Source organism: Dipodomys merriami, unplaced genomic scaffold (genome assembly GCF_024711535.1).
Source record: "Dipodomys merriami isolate MVZ:Mamm:240054 unplaced genomic scaffold, mDipMer1.0.p SCAF_92, whole genome shotgun sequence".
NCBI lineage: Eukaryota > Metazoa > Chordata > Mammalia > Rodentia > Heteromyidae > Dipodomys > Dipodomys merriami.
In genome coordinates this window covers 4,293,146-4,318,344 of record NW_027206535.1, presented here as the reverse complement: position 1 = coordinate 4,318,344, position 25,199 = coordinate 4,293,146, and the positions used below count along the sequence as shown (strand labels likewise).

General features: G+C 49.9%; 2 protein-coding genes across 6 annotated transcripts in view; one reads left to right on the top strand and one right to left on the bottom strand.

Moving 5' to 3' along the window:
* Window positions 1-11,714, bottom strand: part of LOC138821478 (E3 ubiquitin-protein ligase DCST1-like) — an 18,433-nt gene extending 6,719 nt beyond the window's left edge. The window contains exons 1-9 of one of the 4 annotated variants that reach the window (XM_070013741.1): window positions 11,371-11,714; window positions 11,001-11,126; window positions 10,845-10,919; window positions 6,104-6,232; window positions 5,642-5,781; window positions 4,461-4,677; window positions 4,229-4,372; window positions 3,013-3,134; window positions 2,456-2,613 (exon numbers count right to left, since the gene is read on the bottom strand). In XM_070013741.1, coding sequence (XP_069869842.1) covers window positions 2,456-2,613; window positions 3,013-3,134; window positions 4,229-4,372; window positions 4,461-4,677; window positions 5,642-5,781; window positions 6,104-6,232; window positions 10,845-10,919; window positions 11,001-11,126; window positions 11,371-11,434 — 1,175 coding nt within the window. In that variant the 5' untranslated portion in view covers window positions 11,435-11,714. The remainder of the gene's footprint in view (window positions 1-2,455; window positions 2,614-3,012; window positions 3,135-4,228; window positions 4,373-4,460; window positions 4,678-5,641; window positions 5,782-6,103; window positions 6,233-10,844; window positions 10,920-11,000; window positions 11,127-11,370) is intronic. The other 3 variants (XM_070013743.1, XM_070013744.1, XM_070013742.1) reach the window with 3 other exon arrangements.
* Window positions 11,695-25,199, top strand: LOC138821477 (DC-STAMP domain-containing protein 2-like). 2 transcript variants are annotated; one of them, XM_070013738.1, is made up of 15 exons: window positions 11,695-11,979; window positions 12,091-12,261; window positions 12,573-12,674; window positions 12,902-13,099; window positions 13,722-13,787; window positions 14,205-14,418; window positions 14,577-14,734; window positions 15,295-15,459; window positions 16,746-16,913; window positions 17,051-17,151; window positions 18,791-18,921; window positions 19,481-19,608; window positions 19,908-20,001; window positions 20,110-20,238; window positions 24,981-25,199. In XM_070013738.1, exons 1-15 carry the CDS (start codon window positions 11,748-11,750, stop codon window positions 25,090-25,092), a joined length of 2,169 nt encoding a protein of 722 aa, XP_069869839.1. In that variant the 5' UTR covers window positions 11,695-11,747; the 3' UTR covers window positions 25,093-25,199. The 2 variants fall into 2 exon arrangements, with proteins under 2 accessions (XP_069869839.1, XP_069869840.1); XM_070013739.1 differs by lacking the exon at window positions 12,573-12,674.

Genomic DNA, 25,199 nt, shown 5'->3' with positions numbered 1-25,199 from the left:
CTATACCCCTTCCTTCCAATTGTATAGCAGTGGCCTTCCAGCTACGTGACTGCTGAGACCCAACAGAGATGAGGGGGCTCAGAGAAGGGTGTGGCCAGTCTTGGGGAAAGTGGGTGAGATGTGCTATATGTTGCCTATGTGCATGTATTATGCAGAGCAAATGTGGAGCAGAGGCCCAGAGGTAGATCCTCGAGTGTTTCAGGAACCGTCTAGTTCCCTTCGACACCCACAGCCTCCTCTCAATCTCTGGCTTCTTTTGCCTTTGACACACCTCTTCAGAGGTTGCCTCAAGCAAAACTCATCGCACTTCACCATCTCCCTTCACAGTGAGGCTGTGTGTGTCTATCTAGCCTCCATTTCTCTCCCCAAATCTCATGTTTGTTGCCTAAAGGGAAAAAAAACCAGTTAATTGTTTGAAATGTGTTGAAAACTGTAAAAAGCATATGAAATAAACTCGGTAAAGTGTGAAACAGAAGTTCTAAAGCCATCACTTCTGGGTCCCTGTTTAAAAAAGAAATCCACATTTTTGCCTGTGAGATAGAAATAACTAAATTCAGGGTTGGAGATTCAACTCAGTGGAAGAATGCTTGCCTGGCAAGTGCGAGGTCCTGAGTTTGGTCCTCATCTCCCAAGGGTAACCCCCCCTTCGCCTCCCCCAAAAAAGAAAAAGAACTACAAATATAAAGATAGGCTGGGAGCGCCCCCTTGTGGAGAGACCTCTCATGGGGTTAGGGTTATGTGGACTTCCTGTTCTGGAGCCTGCCCTCCCACCTCTCCTTTCCCCTTAGTGAGTGATCTCATCCAGGTTGAAAGTCTGGAAGTGACGTTTTACTCTGTGCCTGCTTCCTTCCCTCCCCAACCTGGCTCTGAAACCTGCTGCTCCTCCCTCCGTCTCAGGTCATCTTCCTGCTCTGCCCCCATCCCAACCAGGCTTCTTAACCTATGACCTGGCCTCACATCCCTCCTTTCAGCTTGCCCACCTCTTCTCATAGCCATTCTCAGTTTAGGGCTTTATTAGACGATTCTTCAGACTCCTTTGATCATGCCCTTTTGTCTCAGTCATCCAGCCCAGCTGCTGCCCCTGAACACTGACAGATACAAGACCTTTCCTCAAGATACTACCTTCCTTTCCTCAACCAGGGTTCTCCACTTGAAGTCTTTTGGAGCCCAGTTATGGCAGAGCTACCTACTCATCTCCCATGCCTTGTTTGGATCCTCAGCCTTTTTTTTTTTTTTTTGTCATGGAGCTTGAACTCTGGGCCTGGGCGCAGTCCCTGCGCTCTTCAGCTCAAGGTGAGCACTCTACCATTTGAGCTACAGCACCACTTGCAGTTGTCTGGTGGTTAATTGGAGATAAGAGTCTCAGGGACTTTCCTGCTGGGCTGGCTTTGAACCATGATCCTCAGCTCTCAGCCTCCTGAGTAGCTAGGATGACAGGCGTGAGCCACTGGTGCCTGGCCCCAGCGCATTGTATGGCCTTTGAATCATCTCTTTCTTTTAATTGTCTCTCACCACAACAACTAGACCAACAGCATCTTGAGGGCAGGAAGATGGCTCATCCATCTTTGTCGTCTCATGAGGCCCTGGGTACACCTATAACCACTAACTTTCAGTCACCCTAGCCCTATGGACAGAGGCATACAGCAAGGGCCTCTATAGGTACCCCTGCTCAGCCCCTGCCTATCTTAGACTTTTTTTTTTGGTCAGTCATGGGGCCTGAACTTTGGGCCTGGGCGCTGTCCCTTAGTTCTTAAGCTCAAGGGAAGTGTTCTACCACTTGAACCACAGCACCACTTCCGGCTTTTTCTGCTTATGTGGTGCTGAGGAATGGAACCAAGGGCCTCATGCATGCAAGGCAAGCACTTTACCACTGAGCCACCTTCCCAGTCCCCCATCTCAGACATCTGAGGTGGAGATGGGAAACACAGGGTCCAAAATGAGAGTGGGCGAGGCCCAGGGCAGAGAGCAGAAAGAGGCCCAGGACAGCTCAGCTGGACATCAGGCTGGGTGGGGTTGAGGACTTTGTTCTAAATGAACAGAACGTTGCTGCCAACGCAGCAGGTGAGGGAGAATGAAAGCAAAATTGGACCATAAAAATGGCACAGAGTCAGAGCCAAGAGGAATATGAAGGGCAAGAAAAAAAAAAAGTCAAAGCTAAAGGTAAAAAAAAAAAAAGTCAGTGTTAGGAATAAAGGCTGAAAGGAGGTAGATGAATGAAGACACTTGCCCTTTTAAGATGGTGGGAGCATGGATCACATTTCTTCTTTGAAAATGTTCACCTGCTCTTTAATTTCGTGTAAACAGCCAGTCCAGCTTGATATAAAGGCAAAGACTGGACAGATTCAGAGCTGGGGTTGGGTTGGGTATTTCCATCCTTAAAGCCTCTCTTTAGGTCAGGGGTCCCATCCTGGGCAGCAGAAGGGACAGTGGGTGGGGGTGGGGTCCCATCACTCACCCATGGAGGACTATGAGGAAGGTACAGGACAGCAGCACTTGTATCAATGCGAGTGCCCACTCCAGATGGGCCTCCTGCCGTTCCACGTAGTCTCGCACCTCAGTGCTCACGTGCTCCCAGCTTATATTGAGGCCTACCAACCCAGTTTGCTTCTCTTCCTGGGGAGGGCACATGGGTAGACTCAGTCTGCTGCCATTGGCCAGACCCAGCAGCAGCCTTTTTTGTGTGATACTTGGAGCCCCATTCATACCCCAGGAGCCTCCCAGGACCTCAGGAATGATCACTTCACCTGCTTGTCACCTTCTGTGACAGTTCCCGGCACCATCTCATTCTTGGCTGGCCATTCTATCCCTAAGCCAGGTGTGTGCATATCACAGGCTAGGTACAATCTCTCTCCATACATTGTCCTGACATGAATACCATTCTCCGGCTGTCTCCCTCCCTCAGGTTACTTCTTCCTGAGCCTCTTATTTGTTCTTCCTCCTGCTTCATTCCCTAACGCCTCCTCCCATTCCCTATCAACCCGCCACTCACCCACTCATACTCCTGACTCCTACCTTTATGTCAATATTAGCTGAAAATTCCCCATTTAGACCATGGATAGACTGGTTGAGGGTGTCGTAGGTCTGCCCAAAGTTGCCTTCCACAGGGATGCGATTGCGGCACCAAACTTCCATCACTAGTGAAGAGTAGGGCTAGGTTAGGATCAGGACCTCTCCTTTCTGGTCCACAAGCCTGGACCTGGCTGGCTTGCCTGCTGTCCTGTGAGCCTCTTCACCGTGTGTGTGTGTGTGTGTGTGTGTGTGTGTGTGTGTGTGTGTGTGTGTGTGTGTGTGTGTGTGTGTGTGTGTGTGTGTGTTGGTTCTGGGGCTTGAACTCAGGATCTAGGCATTGTTCCTGAGCTTTTAAACTCAAAGCTAGTGCTCTACTGCTTGAGTCACAGTTCTACTTCTGGATTTTTGCTTGTTAATTGGAGATAAGAGTCTCCCAGATTTTCCTGCTCCAGCTGGCTTTGAACCATGATACTTAGATCTCAGCCTCCTGAGATCTGAGCCTGGCCTTCCACCATGCTTTTTGTTTCTCTGTCTATGACTTTCTACCTCTCTTTTTTTCCTCTCCATTGTCCTTAGATTCCTCTCCCCAGAAACAAGGCTCTGATTCCTCACCCTCATTGTTTTCACCTGTCCCGAACAGCAGCAAATAGCAAAAATGATAGCCAGTATTTATAGAGCAGCTCTTCTGAGTGCTGCTCTGGAATCTGCTTCATATGCAGTGTCCCCTTGAAGCCTCAAAATCCCTAGAGGGGCCACTAAGCTCCCATGGCCCTCTCTTACAATCCTAGCTACTTAGAAGACTGACATCTGAGGATCCTGGTTCAATCCAGCCCAGGCAGGAAAGTCTATGAGACTTTTATCCCAAATTAGCTACCACAAAGCTAGTAGAGCATCAAGTGGTAGAGCATCAGTCTTGAGTGAAAAAGGCTAAGAGATAGCACCTAGGCCCTGAGTTCAAGCCCCAGGATTGGCACAGAAGGGAAAAACATCCTAAAGAGCTGATGATGATTATTATGCCCATCATCTTTCCAATGAAGAGATGAAGCCCAGAGTTAAGCTATAACTTATTAGGGGACAAGGTGGTTGGTAGGGTGAGTGGGCTCAGAGGATGCCCAGAGAATCTATACTTTCCCCCACTTGACTGCTTTCCTGCCTCCCAAATATGTGGTCCCCAAAGACTCAGCCCTGGTACTCCCTGGCCTCCTTCCACAGTGCGGACCCTTGGCAATGCTACAGAAGAACTTGAACTTCATTGGCAGGCAGACCAGGTGGTTGAGGATTGGGACCCAGATGTGTTTCATGCATTCGTTATGTTTTTGGTCAAACCAGCGGCGACAACTATGTATGCCTTGATTCACTATATCTAGGGAAAGAAGCAAGGAGTGTCTTAGGAGCACATGCCTGTACTTCGAGCCCAGCCCCGCTCTACCCCCCTAGGCAGGACCCCTCACAGGAGCAACGCATCTTTGTCTTCATCTCGTACATCTTCTGTGTTGACAAGGGTACTCTGATTTTGGGGGCCCCACGGACCCCTTTGCCTTGCATCACTTTGTCTAAGTCCATGCCGTCTTTCAGTGAGTAGCCAGCCTCACTTTTCACTTGGGCATCCAGGTCTTCAAAGGAGGCAGAGATGTTCTGAGTCTGTCTTTTCAGCGATTCTTTGCTACTCTGGAGTTGGAGTAAGGGAGGGAAAAAAGGAGGAATAGAGTGTCTGCTGCACCCCCAATATATATAGTGCTGAGTGCTGGTAGTGGGGCTTGAACTTGGCCTTGTTCTCTCAGTCTATTTTGCTCAAGGCAAACCATGGCACTGTATCACGCACAGCTCCACTTTTTTTTTCTTTTTTCTGGTTAATTGGAAATAAGAGTCTCACAGACTTTCTGCCTGGACTGGCTTAGAACTTTGACCTTAGATCTCAGCCTCCTTAGTAGCTAAGATTACAGGCGTGAGCTACCAGTGCTGGCTCTCCTCAACCTATCTCTAGCCATGCCAAGCTCTGAACTCTTACCCCAAGCTGACAGAGAGCCAAGCCTGAGGCACAGCCTCTCCCTTCAGATTCCCCTCTGTTCAGAGTACTGGGAGGCCTTACCTCTCCCCAGCTGTGCCTCTTATCTCCATGGCCTCAGCTTCTCCTCAGGCCTTCCCTCCCAGATCCTTAAGGGTCAGTGGTTCTCAGGTCTTTGGAACTAATTTCTCAGATCATTATGCCCTCTGAATGTCTCTGACTTCTAAACCCCTCAGAGTCCATCTCCAAATTTCTATTTCTCCCTATTTCTCTATTAGTCCCAACTCCCCAGTCTCCAGTCCTCTGATAAACAATTCCAACTCCTTCAAAGGCCAATGTCCCCAATTTCCTAATATTCTAGTTCAGTGCCCCACACATTCTGGTATTTGGAAATGGGGGGGGGCATGTATGTCCCAATGAATGGAGGTACTCTGCAGGCATTTAATGCCCCAGGATTAGGGTATATTCTGCAATATTTGGAGACAGCTCTACCCCTATCCCGTCCCCCGCCAAAAACAAATCCAGGAGTATCCCCATTGGGAAGTTGTAAATCCAGGGTCGCAGCTCCCTGTTCAAATTAACTCAGCCCTGGAGGGGACCATAGGCCCTGCTTGCACGGGTACTGACCAGCAGATCCTTGAACACTGCCCGCAAGGGGGCTGTGGAGACGCGCCAGGCCTCACGGGTGTTGTTGATCTGCAGCTCCACAGTGCAGCCCAGTGATGCTATCACTTCGTTGAGGTTGTGCCGAAGATTGGCTGCTGGCCCTGCAGGAAGAGGCCCAGTGTGTTACCTTCCTGTAGGGTCAGGGACTTCTCAAACTTACCCCCTCGCTTCTCCTTTGCCTGCAGACCACCTTTCAGAGCTACCCTGTGATGGAACTGAGTAAGCCTGTTAAGGGATCTTCTCATTCAACCTTTGACTTTTCTCCTGTTTAAACCAAGCAGGCCCAAAGAGCACGAATAGTTCATAGGAAGGTTGAGAAGCTCAGGATGAGATTCAGGCTGAGCCCCCATTTGATGATTCCTCTACCCCCACCCAGGGTCACTACTTCCGGTCACCAACTGGCACTCAGGGACACACACTTACCTGCATAGATGGCAGCCAAAGCGTATCCCATGACAAACAACCTGCCCTCTCTGCCCAGCATCTTGGGGATCAAGAGGATACTGGCACAGCGAATGTGAGGGGACGTCCCCCAACCTATGGCCCCCAAACCTGCCAACAGACCCCACAACATGGGGAAGCAAAGTGAAAAAGCTGCTCCTCGTGTTCACCAGAGCCCCCTGCCCAGCCCCGTTAGAATCCACCACCCTCCTCCCCCCATTCCCCATTGACACTGACTTAGATAGGACACTCATTCATTCATTCACTCACTCACACATTCATTCAACAGCCATTCAAGGTGCAGCTCTGTGCCAGTTTCTGGAAGGGCACAGAGAGATAGCTTGACGTGTGTGCACACGAGTGGGCATGTCATATGTCAGGGAAGGAAGCCAGCATTTCTCATAGCCATGCTAGATTCATGCTCACTCTAGATACGGAGTGAGAGGAGTGGGCGAAAGAAAAAAAAAATTCTGGAAACAGGTACTGGAGCCTGTTTTAGAGTAGCCAGAAGAGGGGTGAGAGTCCACCTTGACATTTCCAGGGCTGACACCTACACCACTTACAGCCTGGCCCCTCCCTCTCATTAGCCCTTAATCATGGACTGCTGGTAGGTTCCAGCAGTTTCACATATGTCTCCCTGTGGTCTCTGCGAGGAGACAAGGAGCTCCTCAAGGCTCATAATCCAGAGAGAGAGACAGACAAGTAAACAAATGACTACCACGGGATGTGCTCAAGGCTGTAGGGAGGTGCTTCTGGGGAGAGCTGAGAGCCCAGGAGGGCGGGGGGGATTTCTGCAGGGAGGGGTGGGGCTGGGAAGGCTGAGGCTGGACAAAGGAGATGATGTGTCAGCTGAGCCTGGGAGATGAGTAAGTGTTGTTAGGAGGCACAGATGGCAGTCCAGGCCAAAGGAACAGTGAGAATTAGCCAGGGAAATGAGAAGATTCTTGCGTGGATGGAGTGTTTGCCTAACAAATGCTGAAGCAAAAAATCCCAGATCTTTATCCTTCCCTCTGTATCCGCTGTCTTACTAAGTCCCCATCATCTCCCTCAGAGTCTAGATCCTTTGGTGGTAGTTGGTAGGGACCAAACTCAGGGCCTTGCACTAGTGCAAGAGACTAACACTCTGCTCCTGAGCTATACCCTCACTCCTTTCTTCTCACTAATCTCCCTACTTCCTCTCTGACTGCTGTATTTATCATATTAGGTCATGATCCTTCCCTGAGTAAACCACTCAGTACTTTTCTACTACACTTAGTAGACAGAATAGATGTTGGTGATCCAGCCCCTGCCCAGCCCCCTGAAGTGAGCTCATGTGACTCAGTTTTTCTCCCACCATGTGCCCCCACAGTGACCTGGCTGCTGCTCCTTAAACATGCCACACTCATTCCTGCCTTCAGTTCTTAGGGCTTGCTATGAAGGCGCCAATAGCCCTCCAGCCCTGTCCTTCACATGGCTAGCTCCACCTAATCATACAGGTTTGTGGCAAGCCCAGTTGGGTGCCACCCCTCAGGGTTTTTTTTTTTTTTCCTTTTCTTTTCTTCCCCTGTCTTCTGTTGCTAAAACAACTTGGGTTTTGTTCAAGGGCAATAAATAGCCTGGCCCTGCCCTGGCTCCCCTGGGGGGGGGGGTAGGGGGAATGTCTGGATTTGTCTAAACCAATCATGGTATTATAGGACATTGAAAGATACTTATTTGGTGGTCTTGGCCTTTTGGCCAAAGACTCTAGCTCAGACAATAGTTGACAAATAGCTGCAGTAAGCTCAAAGGAGAGCAAGAAGGAGTTTTAGATATCTTCTTCAGGTTCCCAACAGAGCAAAACTAGTGCCACTCCTCTACCCATGCAATTTATATAGAAAGCAGGGTTAGCCAGGCACTAGTGACTCAGGCATATAATCCTAGATACTCAGGAGGCTAAGCTCTGAGGATTGTGTTCAAAGCCAGCCCAGGCAGAAAAGTCCATGAGACTCATCTTTATTTAGCCCAGAAAAATAGATGTAGAGCTGGGGCTCAAAGTGGTAGAGAGCTAGCCTTGAACATAAGAGCTTGGAGACAGTGCCCCATGAGAGAGAGAGAGAGAGAGAGAGAGAGAGAGAGAGAGAGAGAGAGAGAGAGAGAGAGAGAGAGAGAACACAAGTGCATGTGTGCAGGGTTGCAGGGGTGGGGAAGAAGCAGCTTAGAGTGTGTGCATCACCAGCACAAACACCCAGCACCACTAAATAAACATGTATATGAAAAGTAAATAAAAATAGACCCCCTAAATGTGCATTTTCTGGAAGTGGGGGGCGAAGCAGTTGGCACAGGCAGGCACAGGAGGAGAGTCTGAGCAGAAATGGGTGTCATTTGTCTAGCAAGGCGTGTCAGGAGTCCAAGACCCTCCAGGCCCTCTGCTGCAGGAAAGGGAAGCTGCCTCACACCTCCTGGGCTGGGTGCTTGCCAAGCTGCAGAGCTTCACCGGCCACTGGAGGGCCTGCCCAGAACAAGGGAGGGGGGCACTCAGCAAGTGGGGAGAATGGGAGTCTGCTTCTCCCCAGGGCAGGGGAGAAGGCCACCGCAAGATGCTCTGCTTTCACAGTTCGGCAGGCTCCTCTGGGACCAGAGGACACTCTGGGAGGCAGCAAACAGGCCGGGCTAGCAGAGAGGTCCTCCACCTGTGAGGGCAGCCTGCTGGCAGAGGGACCCCAAAGGACAAATGGCTTGCAAGAGCTAAAGGGGCTTCTTGGGCAGTCAGCCAAGTAGAAATGCTGTCTGCAAGAAACCCAGAACTGCTGAGGTCCACACAGCTTCCAAAAAGATCATAAGATAGCCAGGGTGTGAGCGACTACCACCCAGAAGGCACAGGCAATGGAATTATACCAGCTTTGGCGACTTCAAACTTGTGTTCCTTTTCCTCTTATTATTCTGACACAAGGAAAACCACAAAGGGAAGGAAATAGAGAAAAAAGGAGAAAGAGCAGGCCAAGCCCCCGTTTCTACTGCATGACCTCATGCAGGGGATGGGCCTGTGCTACGGCATTGAGGAGGGAAGACATTTGAAGAGAAGTAAGATTGAAATAATGTGGATGGATTGACATTCCACAATTTTACTGGGAAGATTAGAGTGAACTTCTGGTTTCTAAAAAGGGATTGTTCAGGGGCGGGGAAGGTGGCTCAGTGGTAGAGCGCTTGCCTTGCATGCCTGAGGCCCTGGGTTCAATTCCTCTGCACCACATAAGAAAAAAGCTGGAAGTGGCGCTGTGGCTCAAGTGGTAGAGTGCTAGCCTTGAGCTGAAGAGCTGAGGGACAGCGCCTAGGTCCAGAGTTCAGGCCCCACGACCAGACCCCCCAAAAAAAGAGGGATTGTTCATTCTTTTCTGATCTTTGGCATTCTATGAAGATGTGATGCCTGGAGTTACTACAGCCACTTTGTGATCTAAATGGAAGTGATGGACAGGTTGAAGATGACACGGAGAGAAGACCAAAGGATCTGGATTTTTAGATGGAGTTATTGAGCTGTTGAATTATTCAAACTCCAAAACCATCTTGCTTTGAAACTTTTTTTAATGTGAGATATGAACTTTTTGTAGGAGGGCTTTCTGTTCTTATACAAAGGTCTCTATTCAAATGTCACATTTCCTGAGAAGTCTTCTCTAGCTGCTCAAGGTAGGCTTGCTCTTCAGCCTTTCTCTCACATCTCCTTCTTTAACCTTTTTCATACCACTTGCCACCATCAGAAAGGCTCTTGTTTAACTAGGCGCTAGTGACTTTTACCTGTATCCCCATCTACTCAGGAGGCTGAGGTCTGAGGATCATGGCTCAAAGACAGCCCAGGAGAAAAAGTTCCTAAGACTGGCAAAAAGCCAGAAGTAGAGGTGTGGCTGAAGTGGTAGAATGTTAGCCTTAAGCAAAAGAAAAAGCCAAGAGCCCCCACCCATGGCCATGAGTTAAAGCCATGGCACCAGCACAGAAAAAGGAGAAAGAGGAGGAGGAGGAAGAGGAAGAGGAAGAAGAGGAGGAGGAGGAGGTAGAGGAGAGAGCTCTTATTTAAATTTAAATTTCAGCCAGGTGCTGGTGGCTGTAATCCTAGCTACTCAGGAGGCTGAGATCTGAGAATTGTAGTTCAAAGCCAGTCTGGCAAGAATGTCTATAAGACTCATCTCCAATTAACTACCAGAAAGCTGGAAGTGGTGCTGTGGCTTGGGCTGAAGAGCTCAGGGACAGTGCCCAGACCCAGAGTTCAAGACCTGCAACCGACCAAAAATAACTAAATAAATAATAAATTTCACTAGTACTCAGGGCTTGGAGCTTGCAGGGCAGGCACTCTACTTATTGAGCCATACCTCTAGTCCTCACGTCTAATTCTCTTAAGTATAAACTCCAACAAAGCTGGTGCCTGTCAACCTTATTCATGGCTGCACAACTCAGTAAGTGCTCAACAAATGAATGAACTGAGTTTCTCAGGAGGAACAGGAAATAAGCCAGAGAGGACAGAAGAGATGAAATTACAAAGAGTAGGAGGGTTTGGACTAGAGCATGTGGGCAACAGGGCAAAAATCCTTCATCAGATTGAGAGGGCTTATTGAAGGCAAGGGCTGTGTTTTCCTAGGTTGGGGCCAAGCTCAAGGGGAGGTTGAAGCTACAGAGTGCTTGGTCGGGATTAAGCTAGCTCATTGGCACTCTCTCCTTAGCACTTAGGACAGGTTGTGTTCCACAGGCCTCAAGGGGCCCAGTCTTGCCCAACACTTACCCACCAAGCTGTACAAAACCACCATCTTCTGCTCTTCATAGATGTTCATGGGGTTCACCAGGAGCTGAAAGAGACCTAAAGGCACCTGGTAAAATCAAAGGTCAACTGATGGGGGCCAGGCCTGGTCCAGCCCTAGCCCTGCTGCTTCATACTTGCCTATGGCCAGGAGTCCCCCCGTGCCTGCCCCCAGCAGGAAAGCTGTGGCAGGGAACTCGCCTGGATGGCGGCACAGGAACCGGTTACAGGAGATGGGCAGTCCCCAGCTCAAGAACATCTGCACCACTGAGAGATAGGATGGGTCAGCCACAGCACCCCCTCTGGCTGGGAAGGGGCTCATTAGGCAGAGACTCTGAAGAAGGGGAGTGGAAATAAAGCCAAAAAAAGGAAAGGGCTGGGCTGAAGGGAAGTACTGGAGAAAAGGGACCCCCAACATGGGAGGAAGGCTGAGGGAATTGCTGAAGAAGAGACCAGATGGAAGGAAGCTGGGGGATGCTGGGAAGGGCGGGGTCTCTGGGGATGGGCTCACTGGTATGGGGTAGTTTCTTCGGCCTTCTTATTCCATTCCCATTCTGATTATTTGTAACAGCCATATGTCTGTCTCAAGGAAGCTTCTTGAGTGCTAGAAGTCTCCTGGAGGATTTCCTTGGCTGTGAGATTCTGGTGAGAGGAGGGAGGGGGCTACTGTCTCCTCTGCCTCACTCACAGCCCAAGTCTGAAGTCAAAGGTGGAAGATAAGCAATCTGTCCTCTCGCTGGTCCTTAGAACTAGGTAAGGATTCCAAGATACACAGTACAGGCCCTCTGGAATCTTAGAACAGGGTGAGGAATTCCAGGGCTACAGAACCTAGGGACATCTCCTGGAGACAGCCAGGCATTAGGTCCCCCAGGAGCCATATCCAAAGCCATGATGGAGGAGCCCAGTAGAGCACGGGCCCTGGTCCGCAGTGTGGGCGGCTTTACCCTGGGCTTGTCCTTGGCCACGATGTATGGGCTTCTGGAGCTCCTGGTGGAGGGGCATAGCCCCTGGGCCTGTCTGGTGGGCACTGTTGCCTTGGCAATCTTTCTTAGCCTGGGTATGGGATTCTCCCGTCAGGCCCGAGTCTCTGTCTTCCTGCTGCTTCCCCAGGCCTTCTCCCGTGAGTCTGACACCCCCTGGGAAGGGCAGGGACATAGGGGGCTCTGTGTAAGGCACTGGCTGCCATCTTTGGGCTGGCTGTCACACATTCCCCCGTTCCCCACCACCCCAGGACATGGCCGGACACTGCTGTTGTTGGCTGCATTTGGGTTGGTGCTACAAGGGCCTTGTGCCAACACTCTGCGCAACTTTACTCGGGCCAGTGAGGCTGTGGCCTGTGGGGCTGAGCTGGCCCTGAACCAGACTGTTGAAATACTAGAGCGGGCCAGGCAGCCCCTTGTCAGTAAGTTCCCCACCCCCATCTCCTCTGGCTCCTGGTCTCTAGCATCTGAATGATCTACAGCCCTTTAGCCTCATTCCTCTGTTGAAACTGTGTCCTATCCTCAAAAGTATCTAGGCCTGAACAGAAACTTCTTGGCTCAGCTAAACGCTCTTAGCCCTGTCCCCTGGCCACCTCCACTGCCAAACTAGCCACCTCCACAAGCCAAGCATCCAGGATCCCCACCTCCCAGCAGCTAGCCTCTTCTCCACTCCAGATGAGAACTAGCTGCTAGAGTGGGAGGCCCCAAAGAACAGCTGCCCCTTGTCCCTCAGGTGCCCTGAGCAAGATTAAAGCTCTTGCCCAGAAGGCCAAAGTGGTGGCCGACCGGGTCCGCAAGTTTTTCCGGTCCATCATGGACGGAGTGAAGCACGTAGGTAAGCATGTTAGCACGTCTGGGAGGTCAACATGCACCCAATCTCTTCACCCTTGCTCCTGTCCAGGCTTGCTTGGGGGCCTTTCTTGGGCTCTGACTAATGTCCATTGAATATAGCACAGCTGGTCCCTGACCACAGGCCTCTACAATTCTGGTTGGAGTTCCTCAAGTCCTTGAGAGAGGCTGGGGGACTTCTGCCTTGGATCCCAGCCCCACACCTGTCCTCAGCCAGGGCCCTGCGGAATGTGTGGTACTGGCTCCTTCACATTGGCGATGTGTGCAACGCAGAGATGGGTAACCCTTACATGAAATGCACTCACGTGTTTGATGATGCCAAGGACAACTGCATGACAGCCATACCGAGAGCCGACTACCTGTGTCACGTGTTCACGCCCTTCAAAGTGGTGCTCTGTGGACTTGCCAGCTGTAAGAAAGCAAGGGGCTTCCTGGCAGGGAGGAGTGAACATGAGGTGTTGGGGAAGGTGGGAGTGGAATTTGGGGCTCAGCCAGGAGAGTAGGCCCAGGAGACAAGGGATATAATGCATAGGGAACCTCGAATGTGGGCTCAGTCTTGGGGGTGGGGTGAGGAATAAGGAGAAGCCAGTGCTGGGGGTGGGGCATTAACTAGAGGCTAAAGGTTCTTTTGTTGTTGTTGATGGTGGTGGTGGTGGTCATGGGGCTTGAACTCTGAGCCTGGGCTCTGTCCCTGAGCAGTTCAGCTCAAAGCGAGTGTTCTACCGCTTGAGCTACAGCACTGCTTCCGGTTTTCTGGTGGTTAATTGGAGATAAGAGTCTCATGGACCTTCCAGACTTTCCTGCCCAGGCTGGCTTTGAACTGTGATCCTCAGATCTCAGCCTCCTGAGTAGCTAGGATTATAGGCGTGAGCCACCAGCACCCAGCGAGGCTAAAGATCTTGAGCAAATGCTGGAGGCTGATAGGTAACACAAAGAACATGTAGAAGGTCCTGATGGATGAGGGTCCCTGGAAGTAGGAGTGACAGACCATGTCTCTGCCCCTCCTTCTGACATCAGCTCCACTGACTCTCAGTAATCCAGGTGTTCTGCATCATCCCTGAGTCCATCCAACCCTTCCTGCGCAAGGTCATCGGTACCCGTGAGTTACCTCCTCCCTGGCCCTGGCCACTCAGTGTTGTCTCTCATCCTGGTATGGCCATTGCCAGTTTGAGGCTTCCAGTCCATACATGAAAAAACCCAACAGCTAGAAAGGCCTGGATACCGGCCAATATCTACACAGCATGGATTGGGAAACTGAGGCCCAGAGAGGGGGAAGTCTTCATCAAAGCCAGATGTCAGAGGAGGAGTTGGGAACAGATTATGTAGTGGGGGTTGGTCTAGTGCTGGGTGCTCTGTACATATGACACAGATTTGTGGGGGGGCTTCACACCTTCCTGGTCCACCACAGGTCTGAGCCCTGGGGATTCTGGCTAATCTGTGTGGGGACAATCCCTATTTCTGGGCAGCAATGCTCTCTTAAATTTGCTCCCATCTGCTCTGGACCTGCTGGCTGCAGCTCTGAGGCGGCTGATTAACCGGGTGCGGAAGGAGTTTGAATTCAACATGACCTCCACCCACTACTTCTCAGTGGATCTCAATGCCTCCCGAAGCCTGTCCCAGGTGGCTCTAGATCTCCACGAGGCTGTCAGCCTGAAGGTGCACGGTTTCCGGGAGGTCCTGTCTCTGATGGGCTACACCATGCCTCTGTTGCTGACGTTTCTCTACCTCCAGTGAGGGGCTATGGGGGCCATTGGGGGAGAGCTGGGTTGCAGGACTGGGTGGTTCACAGCATCTTAGGAGGCTGAGGAAGGTAGGTAGGACAGACTGGGGTGCCCAGTAGGTCTGCTCATGGGTGCCGAGGGACCTCTTGTACATCCCTACCCTCTAGAGCTCTGTGTTACCGGTATTTCTACCTGAACCGGGACAGTTTTGACAACATCTACATCACCAGGCGCTTCCTGCATATGGAGACCGCCCGGTCTATTTCAGGACTACCCACAGTGCTGCCCCTCAGTGCTCACGAGGCTAGACGCTACATCCGGCCAAGTAAGGGCCCAGAGGACAGGGCCTCTCCCAAACCTATGGCCCCAACTCCCAGTCCAAAGCACAGGCAGGGCTCTGGCTGACGTGGGGGCAGGGCCAGAGGGAGGAGAAACAACTTATGCTTAAGGCCGAGGGGGAAACTGAGTCCTGGTCTAGGAAGGGCAAGGAAAGGACCAGATGGGAAATCTGGGGACATCCTGAATACCAGGACCACAGTGAGGTGAGGCTTGGCAGGAGTGGATGTGGAAGGAGGAAGGTAAAGTTGGAAAGGCTTTCTGAGGTCAAGAAATGTGAAAATACTAAGTACAGAGTACTTCTCCAGAGAGGAGGATTACCTGTGAGGTGGGAAGCAGGAGAGAAAGAAGGGGTCCTGGAGCACCACAGCCATAAGGCCTACACCTCTGACTATGGAGCCCCCACTCCTGTAGAACGCTTTCCACCCTTGCCAAAAGTCCTCACAGCCTCTTTCCTTTCCATCTTCCAGATGAGCAAACAGGCCCAGGAGCTGGGGTCTGGTGGGTAGGAGAATTGGGGAGCATGCTCTTAACCACTCACCCCTACAGACTCCATCCACCTGTCCCGAATGGAGATGATATTGTGCCTACTGGACATGTTTAACCTCATACGCCACATCATCCTTGTGATATTCCTGGTCTTTTTGGACTATGCTGTCTTCTGGGTGCTGGACCTGGCCCGGTACCAGCTCCAGGGGGAGATTGTGGCTCGAAGTGAGTACCTGTGCCTCCCCCTGTGCCTCTGCAGGCGATCCTCCTGTTCTTGGGCTCTCTTCTTCCTCCTGGAGTCTCTTCCTCTTTCTCATCCTCTGTGTGTGTATGTGTGTGTGTGTGTGTGTGTGTGTGTGTGTGCACGCACACACACACGCATACATGCACATGTGTTGGGGTATGGAGGGGAACTATCTGAATGTCCCATGTCACCACCACTCACCCTGTCCATATCTAGTAATACTTGTATCCAGGTCAAGGTCAAACTCTGTTAGATTGGCTTTGGTTCAAACACAGGCCTTTGTCAAAAGTGGTGCTTTAATCAAATTGCTAACCTCTCAGAGCTCATTGAACAATGGGATAACTATGGTCACTCTCTGGGTCACTAAGAAATCCATGAAGCTATGTGCCTTGAGTACCTACTAGACTGCTGACTGAAACTGTGCCACAGTCTACGAAAATAACATACCTGAATCTATGTACAAGAACTCAGACTAAAGAGGAAGAGAGGGTGTGAGAGAGAGAGAGAAAGACAGAGACAGAGAGACAGAGAGAGAGAGACAGAGAGAGACAGACAGAGAGAGAGACAGACAGAGAGAGAAAGTTGTGAGAGGAAAAATAAAAAGAAGAAGGGAAGGAGAGAAAGACTTAAGGCTAAAACAATAATAACCCATTTTTGCCCAGTATCTGTTACACAGTCAGCACTTAGCCATTGCTTTAAACTAAATGCTTCTGCCCATTGTCAGTGGCTCATACCAGTAGCTACTCAAGAGGCTGAGGTCTCAGAATCATGGTTAAAAGCCAGCCTGGGCAGGAAAATCTGTGAGACTCTTATCTCTAATTAATCAGCAAAAAGTGAAAGCTGAAAGGTGGAGTTAGAAGCAAAGCTCAAGTGGTAGAGTACCAGCAGAGCAAGCAAGCCAAGGGAACTTAAGGCCCTGAGTTCAAAGCCCAGTACCACCAGAAACAAACAGCTGGGCTGGGCACTGGTACCCATGCCTGTAATCCTAGCTACTCAGAAGGCTGAGATCTAAGGATCGAGGTTCAGAGCCAGCTTGGGCAGGAAAGTCTGTGAGACTCTCATATCCAATAAACTACCAAAAAAGCCAGAAGTGAAACTGTGGCTGAAGTAGTAGAGTGCTATCCTTGAACAAAAGAAGCTCAAAGACAGTGCCCCAAACTCAGGACCAACACAAAAACAAATAATAAATGCTTCTCTTTAGGCTTTCTCTCCACAGTAGGGCAGAGACCACCGGCCATGTACCCCTCACACAGTATCTCTATGTCAGGTCCTGTGGTAGTGTCTGTCACAGTGGAAGGGAGTGGCTATACGGGGAATATTTACCGTGACCTGGTGTCAGCCTTCAATGTCCTGCAACAAGGCAACATCACGATCTTATCCCAGCGCTGCCACCTGCACCCCTCAGAGCCGGACTTCAACAGTTACATAGTCATAGGTACCCACCACATTCAAGGGCCCAGGGGTAGGGAGTGGGGGAAAGGGGGAAGGCAGGTCAGGGTTGTGGCTGCCACTTTGTGCCACTGGCAATATTTACTGTACCTGCTGTGTGCGCCCCCCCCCCTCCCTGCCCAGGTATTATGTATGGCCTATGCTTCTTCGTCACTCTGTTTGGCAGCTATGTCAGCCGGCTGCGGCGGGTCATCTGTGCTGCTTACTACCCATCCCGGGAGCAGGTGAGGGCTCTAAAGCTAGCTAATCCCTACCTCCACACGAGGAGGAGACACTCAGCTAGTGGGTGACTGTCTTGGCTTTAGGTGCCTGGCAGCCCCAGTACTCTTGCTTCTGGAAGACCTCCAAAGCAGGTGATCTGAACTGGCTGGCTTGTAGGTCTCTGGGCCCTAGATGGGGCTGGAAGAAATGGTATCACTTGGGGCAGAGCTTGTCTTCAAGGTTTTGTTAAAATGGGAAACTGTTGGCATCTCACAGTGGGGATGGAAACTAGTTTATTGATTGGCTACTGCCTGCATGCTGTTCTACAAGAATGCCAAGATGAACAGTCTGGAGCTCATTCTTTAACCAAGCCCCACACTTTGTGTGTGTATGTGTGTGTGTGTGTGTGTGTGTGTGTGTGTGTGTGTGTGTGTGTGTTGGTACTGGGATTTGAACTCAGAGCATGGGTTCTGTCCCTCAGCCTTTTCTGCTCAAGAGTAGCACTCTACCACTTGAACCATACCTTAACATCTGGCTTTTTGCTGGTTGACTGGCCATAAGAGGACTTTCCTACCAAGGCTGGATTTGAGCTGTAATCTTCAAATCTCTGCACTGGCTCCCAGCATGCACACACTTTTAATGAGATTATTTATTTATTTTTCCATTTCTGGGGTTTAAACTCAGCTCCTGGGCACTGTCCCTGAGCTGCTTTTGCTCAAGGCTAGCACTCTACTACTTGAGCCACAGCATCACTTCCAGCTTTTTCTGTTTATGTGGTACTGAAGAATCGAACCCAGGGTTTCATGCATGCTAAGCAAGCACTCTACCACTACGCCACATTCCCAGTCCCTTAATGAGGTAATTTAAAAGGAGCTTTTATTAAAGAATGAGTCAAGGGCCATGGAAAACCAGAAGAGGGTTCCAGCTGGGGAAGGCCTCCCAGAGGAAGGAGAATTTTGGCCAAAACTAGGTCTAAAGGCAGAGTGGTGATGGCCAAGGAGGACATGGCAGGTAGATAAAACAGCATTTACCTGGGAGATAGAGATCAAGAAGATCAGGTTTGAAGCCAGCCCTGGCAAAAAGTTAGTAAGACTCCATCTCTACAACAAGTTGAACATGGTGCTCTTGAGCACATCGAACCTATAGGTAAGAGGATCTTAGTTCATACTAAGAGTATAAGACCCTACCTAAGGGGCTGGGAAGGTGGCTCAGTGGTAGAGCGCTTGCCTTGCATGCCTGAGGCCCTGGTTCGATTCCTCAGCACCACATAAGCAAAAAGAGAAAAGCCGGAAGTGGTGCTGTGGCTCAAGTGGTAGAGCGCTAGCCTTGAGCTGAAGGACAGCGCCCAGGCCCAGAGTTCAGGCCCCACGACCGGGCCCAAAACAAACAAACAAACAAAACAAAAAACAAAAAAAAAGGCCCTACCTGAAAAATAACTAAACCACAAAGGCCTGGGGCATAGCTCAAGTGATAGAGGGCACAAGGCTCTGAGTTCAAGTTCCAGTACAGAAAGAGAGAGACAGACAGACAGACAGGTAGAGAGAGAGAAAGAGAGAGAGAGAAAGAGAAATAAATAAACAAAAAACAAAGAAAAAAAGAAAGAGGCAGAGAAAACAACAGGATCAAAGAGAACCCTACCTATCACTGGTCTCCCTATGTCAGGAAAGGATCTCTTACCTCTACAACTTACTTCTGAGCCGCCGAACCAACCTGTTGGCCACAGTGCAGCGAGCGGTGATGCGACGGGGAGCTGACCAGGGCCACCTGAGTGTCCTCCAGGTGCTGGCTATCCGGTGTGTCCACTGTACCTTTCTATAAGACTGGGCTGAGAGTGAACTGAAGAAGGGCCAGAAGTCAGAATAGATCCCTTTCCCAGTGACTCTGTAGAGGGTGCTCATTCCTGTCCTTGGAAGGAGAATTGAAAGTGAAAATTCTTTGTGGGGCACTGGTGGCTCACATCTGTAATCCTAGCTACTCAAGAGGCTGAGGTCTGAGGATGTCAATTGAAAGCTAGCCTGGACAGGAAAAGCTGAGAGATTCTTCTTTCCAATTAACCACCCCAAATCTGGAAGTGGAACTGTGGCCAATATGGTAGAATGCTAGTCTTGAGTGCAAAAGCTAAGAGACAGTGGGTGCCCAAGGCCCTGAGAAGTTCAAGCCTAGAGCCCAAAAACATAAGAGAGAGGAGGGAGAAAATTCTTCAGAGTAGGGAGTGGCAGGAGGAAGTACAGGGCAATAGAAATAAAGACTGTTGAAGCTGCAGTCAGAGATGGAGATTAGACTGCAGGAAGACTTCCCCATCATTCAGAGGTTGGGCTACCCAGGCTGAGCTTCTGTGACTCCTCTCCTCAGGTGCCCTTTTCTAAGGCCATGTCTCAGCAAATTTCAGCTGCATCAAGCCCAGTGCTTGGGCTGTGGGAAGACAGAAGTTGAAGGAGACCTGGAGAACTTGGTGTCCTGTAGTACTCCAGGCTGCCCAGGTGAGACCCTGGCTCAATGTGCCTCTCTTGCTGGGACTTGCCTCCTCCTACTTCTCTTGTATCCTACCTCTTGAATCGCCTTCATTACTATGCATATTTTCATCTTCATAGATCACGTTCTCCAAGCTCTCCTTGATTCTCCTGGGTGTGCACAAAATTCATATGCAACAGACATTACAGTTGTGCCTTAGTATACACACTTGACCCTCCAGAGTGGGTCACTGAGGCAGGGGCTGGAAACCAGGGAGCACAGTGGGGTGGGTGAGTTCAAAGTCACTTCCCTCCCTGGCTTCCTCTAGGTCTCTACTGCTACACCTGCTTCCGCCTCCTGGAGAACACCTGTACCCTGTGTGCATCTCCCCTCTCCACCCTGGGGAACCTGGATGTGGAACTGTGAGTCTCTCAGTGGTAGTGGGAAGGCTGGAGTCTGTGGGGACAGTGGGAATCCCCAACCTTCTTCCAGGACATCTGCTGGACAACTGAGATGTGAGGCTTCTCCAGGGACTCTAGTGAGGAGGAAGGTCCCCAACTACAGCTGGCTACAGATGAAAGAAGGGACCCTGAGCAGGAGCCGATTCTCCAGGAAGCACTAGACAGGAACCTCTCTGAGGAGTCTACCACTGAGGCCAGGTGAGCAAGAAGCAGATGCAGGTTGGGTCTGGGAACTGGGAATGTGTTCCGTTGTATTTACCATAGGCTTCCTGGTGCCTGAACCTCTGCTAGGACTAGAACTGAGTGTGGGTGGGCAATTGAGGCTTGGCAAGTGCCTGCACCTCTGCCTGTGGAAGCTCACCTCTGTGTGATGGGGGAGAGTGACATCACGCAGACAGTGTGGGGAACACCCCAATAAAGGAGTAACATAGCTGGGCACTGGTGGCTCACACCTGTAATCCTAGCTGCTTAGGAGACTGAGATCTGAGGATCACAGTTCAAAGCCAATCTCAGTAGGAAATCTGAGACTTTTTAAAAATCTCCAATTAACTACCAAAAAGCCAGAAGTGAAGATGTAGCTCAAGTGGTAGGGTGCTAGTCTTGAGCAAAAAGGCTCAGGGACAGCACCCAGGCCCTGAGTTCAAGCCCCAACAAACAAACAAAAAAGCAGCATAATTGGGATGAGGTTATATTAATCAATGCTTCAAAGCAATGGTGAAAAAAGAGCTGGCTTTTGGGGCAAGCTGGTGGTTTGTTACATTAAGTGGAGGAAAGCATGCATGTATGAGTTTGGAGAATGTGAAACATTCAGAAAGGTAAATAAAGCCAAGTGGGGAGTATGTGTATGTGTTGGTCTGGATGGGACCTCCGAGAATGTTGGGAGCTGAGTTGGAAGTCTAAATGAGGAGAGATGGACAAGGACCTCACTTGCTACTTGAAGATCTTAGGTTATTTAGTGACATGATCATATTTGTCTTTTTTTTTGCCAGATGTGGGCGGCCGTGAACTCAGCGCCTGGGCGCTGTCCCTCAGCTCTTCAGCTCAAGGCTAGAGCTCTATCACTTGAGCCACAGTGCCGCTTCCAGCTTTTCTGCTTATGTGGTGCTGAGGAATCGAACCCAGGGCCTCATGCATTCAGGGCAAGCACTCTATCACTGAGCCACCGTCCCAGCCCCATATTTGTCTTAGCTAGCTGGGTTCCAGTGGCTCACACCTGTAATCGTAGCTACTCAGAAGTCTGAAATCTGAGGACTGCTGGTTCGAAGCCAGCCAGGACAGAAAAGTCTGATACTCTTATTACCAATAAACTACTCAGAAAAAGCTGGAAGTGGCCCTGTGGCTCAAGTGGCAGATCAACAGCCTTGAGCCCAAAGAGGCTCAGGGACAGTGCCCAGACTCTGAGTTCAAGCACCAGGACTGGCAGGGAAAAAAAAAAAAAAAAGAAAAGAAAAAGCTCAGGGGCAGCACCAGGCCCCTGAGTTTAAGGTTTGAGGGGGTGTGATTCAGTGGTAGACAGCATGTTTGTATATAAAGATCCTGGGCTTGATTCCTAGCACCACCAAAAAGAGTTCCACCAAAAAGAAGAGGGAGAAGGCAGCAGAGTAGAGGTTAGACAATTAAATCCAGAAAAAGTTGATATTGGTGGGGATGGAGATAGTAAGAATGAGTGGGATCTGTGATTGTTTGGGGGCAGGTGTTAAGACAGGCTCTAGAGAGAGAGGACTGGCCTGGTGAGAGATCCATGATGTGTCTGTAGGGCATCCAGCTGGAAAGCTGCCCAGCAGGGCTCTGGGTGGGAGGTGTCTGTTTTGAGATTGTTGGTATATGGAGTAAGAGAGGGTGAGCTTGACCATCTTGATAGGATTGAAGAACATGGCAAGAGAGGAGACAGAAATATAATTTTGAGGAGCTCAATAACAAACCTAAGAAAGGATAGGTTCGAAAATAGGAAAAAGCCTGGGCACTGGTAGCTCACACCTGTAATCTCAGGAGGCTGAGATCTGAGGATTGAGATTCAAATCCAGCCCAGACTGGAAAGTCCAGGAGACTCTTATCTCCAGTTAACCACCAAAAAGCAGGAACTGTGGCTCAAGTGTTAGAGTACTAGCTTTGGGGGAAAAAAAGCTCAGCAATACAGCCCAGACCCCAAAGTCAAGCCTCAGGACCGATACACACACACACACACACACACACACATGCACACACACACATGCACACACACACATTGTAGGAAAGCCAAGCACACTGAGAGAAGGTGAAATGATAGGGACTGAAGTCTGGCCATTGAACCCTGTTGAGATCATTGCTGCAGGAACATCAAGGCATTAGGAAAGCCAAAACCAGATCATGATGGGTTGAAGAGTGCTAGAGAGGACTCAGAAACAGGCACAAGGCTTCTGCACCACTATCAGAAGTCTGAAAATTCCTTTACTATAACCATTGTAATTATGAATAAGAAGCATTTTATTTTTTTAGATAAAGTCTCACTGTGTAGCCTAACTTGGTCTCAAAGTATAGATCTTCCTGCCTCTGCCTCTCAAGTATTAGGATTATGGGTGTATACATAGGCACCTAGCTCAAAAACAGGAAGCTTGATGGAAAAAGTTAGCTTCATGACTTGGAATGTGACTCAGTGATAAAGCACTTGGCTAGCTTGCTTGAGGTCATGGGTTCGATTCCCAGCACCACCACTAAGAAATAAATAAATAAAAGCACTTCACACATGACAGTAACTTGTAAAAAGGGACTCAGCACTAATTAATATTTCTTTTTTTTTTTTTTCTGTCGGTCGTGGGGCTTGCGCTATGGGCCTGAGCGCTGTCCCTCAGCTCTTCAGCTCAAGGCTAGCACTCTACCACTTGAGCTACAACACCACTTTGGTTTTCTGGTGGTTTATTGGAGATAAAGTTTCATGGATTTTCCTGCCTGGGCTGGCTTTGAACCTCGATCCTCAGATCTCAGCCTCCTGAGTAGCTAGGATTACAGGTGTGAGCCACCCGCACCCGGCTCACTAATTGATATTTCTATATCCAAGTACAGAAAGAGCTGTGAGTTTAGGAAGTGGAAAAGAGAGAATACTGAAGATGAGATGGGTTCTAGGCCAGGTAGAAGAGTTTCAGGCTTAGCTGAGGCAGAGGAGAGTGGCAGTCCCTCTCCTCAGAACTGAGCCTGCTCTTCCCTGATGGCCTCTTTTCTCTGGGGAGTAGGAGGCAAGGGCACTTACTGAGAGAGCAAAGGGGATGGCTGGGAGTGGCATGAGGATTTCAAGGAGTGGGTGGTGGCAGCTGAAATACCTGCCTTAGGGAGTGTGCAAAGAAGCTGACTGGGGAGTTTAAGAGATATCCAGGTAGAGTTAAAGGCTCAGGTGATGTTGAAAACTGTAGCCTGTAATGACTGCTCTAGTGGGTTGGTTTTGGTTTACTCTGGCAAATGTTTAAGCCATGAATAGACTTCAATGGTTAAAGACTTTCTGAGTGGGCCAAGGGAAAGATACTTTTTAGCAGAGAGTAGATGTGTTCAGAAAAAGAATGTCTTAAGGTATTGGTCTTGGAGAAGACCAGGAGTTGAGGAGTTAAGGCCCTAGGGGGCAGTCTGGAGATTATATCCTCATAAGTAAGATGTTAGAGCAGGGGCAATGGCCAGGAGGAAGAGCTGGCAGGATAGGAGGGCCTCAGAGAATGGGCGATGGCCAAGGGATATCTCAGGATATCTGAGTGGGAGCAGAGGTGAAGGTTATCAGGGCCAAGGAGGTTATGACGGGGAGAAGAGTTAGGTTCCCCGTGAGGAGGCTGCGGGACCACACAAGCAGCCAACAGCTATGGTTGGCATCTTGGGTGGAGATGATAAGGTATTCAGGATGCCTAACTGTCCTAGTGCCAGTGATGGAGATGCTGTGGCAGCCAGGAGCTTTGAAAACAAAACAAAATAAAACAAAAACCCAAAACAAACAAACCCTATAGGCCAGCTGCGTTTGAGAAGAATAAGCTGCCTGCATTTGGGAGGACTACAAAAGAAAACTGTCCAGTGAGCACATTCCAGTGTGAGCGGTGGAGGACATGAATGAGATGAATGGCTGAAGGGAAGGCAAAGTTTTCTGTGAGAGTTTACAGAGGGTCCAGTACAATTAAAAGCTGGATATTGGTGGCTCACATCTGTAATCCTAGCTACTCAGGAGGGTAAGCTCTGAGGATCAAGGTTTCTTTCTTTCTTTTTGCCAGTCTTGGGCTTAAACTCTGGGCCTGGGCTCGCTCCCTCGGCTCTTCAGCTCAAGGCAAGCACTCTACCACTTGAGCCACAGCACCACTTCCGGGTTTCTGGTGGTTTCTTGGAGATAACAGTCTTCCGGACTTTCCTGCCCAGGCTGGCTTTGAACTGTGATCCTCAGTTCTCAGCCTCCTTAGTAGCTAGGATTATAGGTGTGAGCCACTGGTACCCAGCAGGATCAAGATTTAAAGCCAGCTTGGGCAGACAAACCTGAGAGATTCTTATCTCCAATGAACGAGCAAAAACATAGAAGTGGAGGTTTGACTCCAGTGGTAGAGCACCAGCCTTGAGCAAAAAACTAAGGGAGAGTATGCTGGCCTTGAGTTTAAGCCCCAGTATTGGTACAAAACAGGTTAAAAAAAAGAAGAAGAACAAAAACCACAACTGGTTCTGTCAGGGAGCAGCTGAAGCTTGGGCAGGGATGACTGCTACGGCTGCTAGAGGTTCTGCCCTTCCTGGCTATGTGGTCTTAGGAAAGTCTGTCCCCCATAACTGTCCCTCAGCAGCAGCCTAAAGTCAGAAGATATTTCCATGCACAGATGGGTCATTAACTAGAAGAACTGGCTGGTTACAACCAGGAGCCGGGCTTGAACAGATGAGACAGGAGCAGGGGCAGGCAGGCACCTGTGAAAACAGAATGTAGGAGACAAGGGCTGCTCTCCCCCTCTTCTCCCTAGCGACTTGGATGAGAAGACTCTGAAACAGGAGTATCCACAGCAGGTCCTACCTGAAGCCCATCAGTCGGCTGAGTCTCTCGTCCTGGAAGAGCAATTCTCAGATAATTTCTGAGGTGGTCCCTCAGAAATCTTCTGCCTCCAAAGTAGACTCCTCAGGAGCCTCAAAGTCCTGTCACCTCCCTTCCTGATCCCTCCCTTCCATTCCAAAAATAAAGGAAC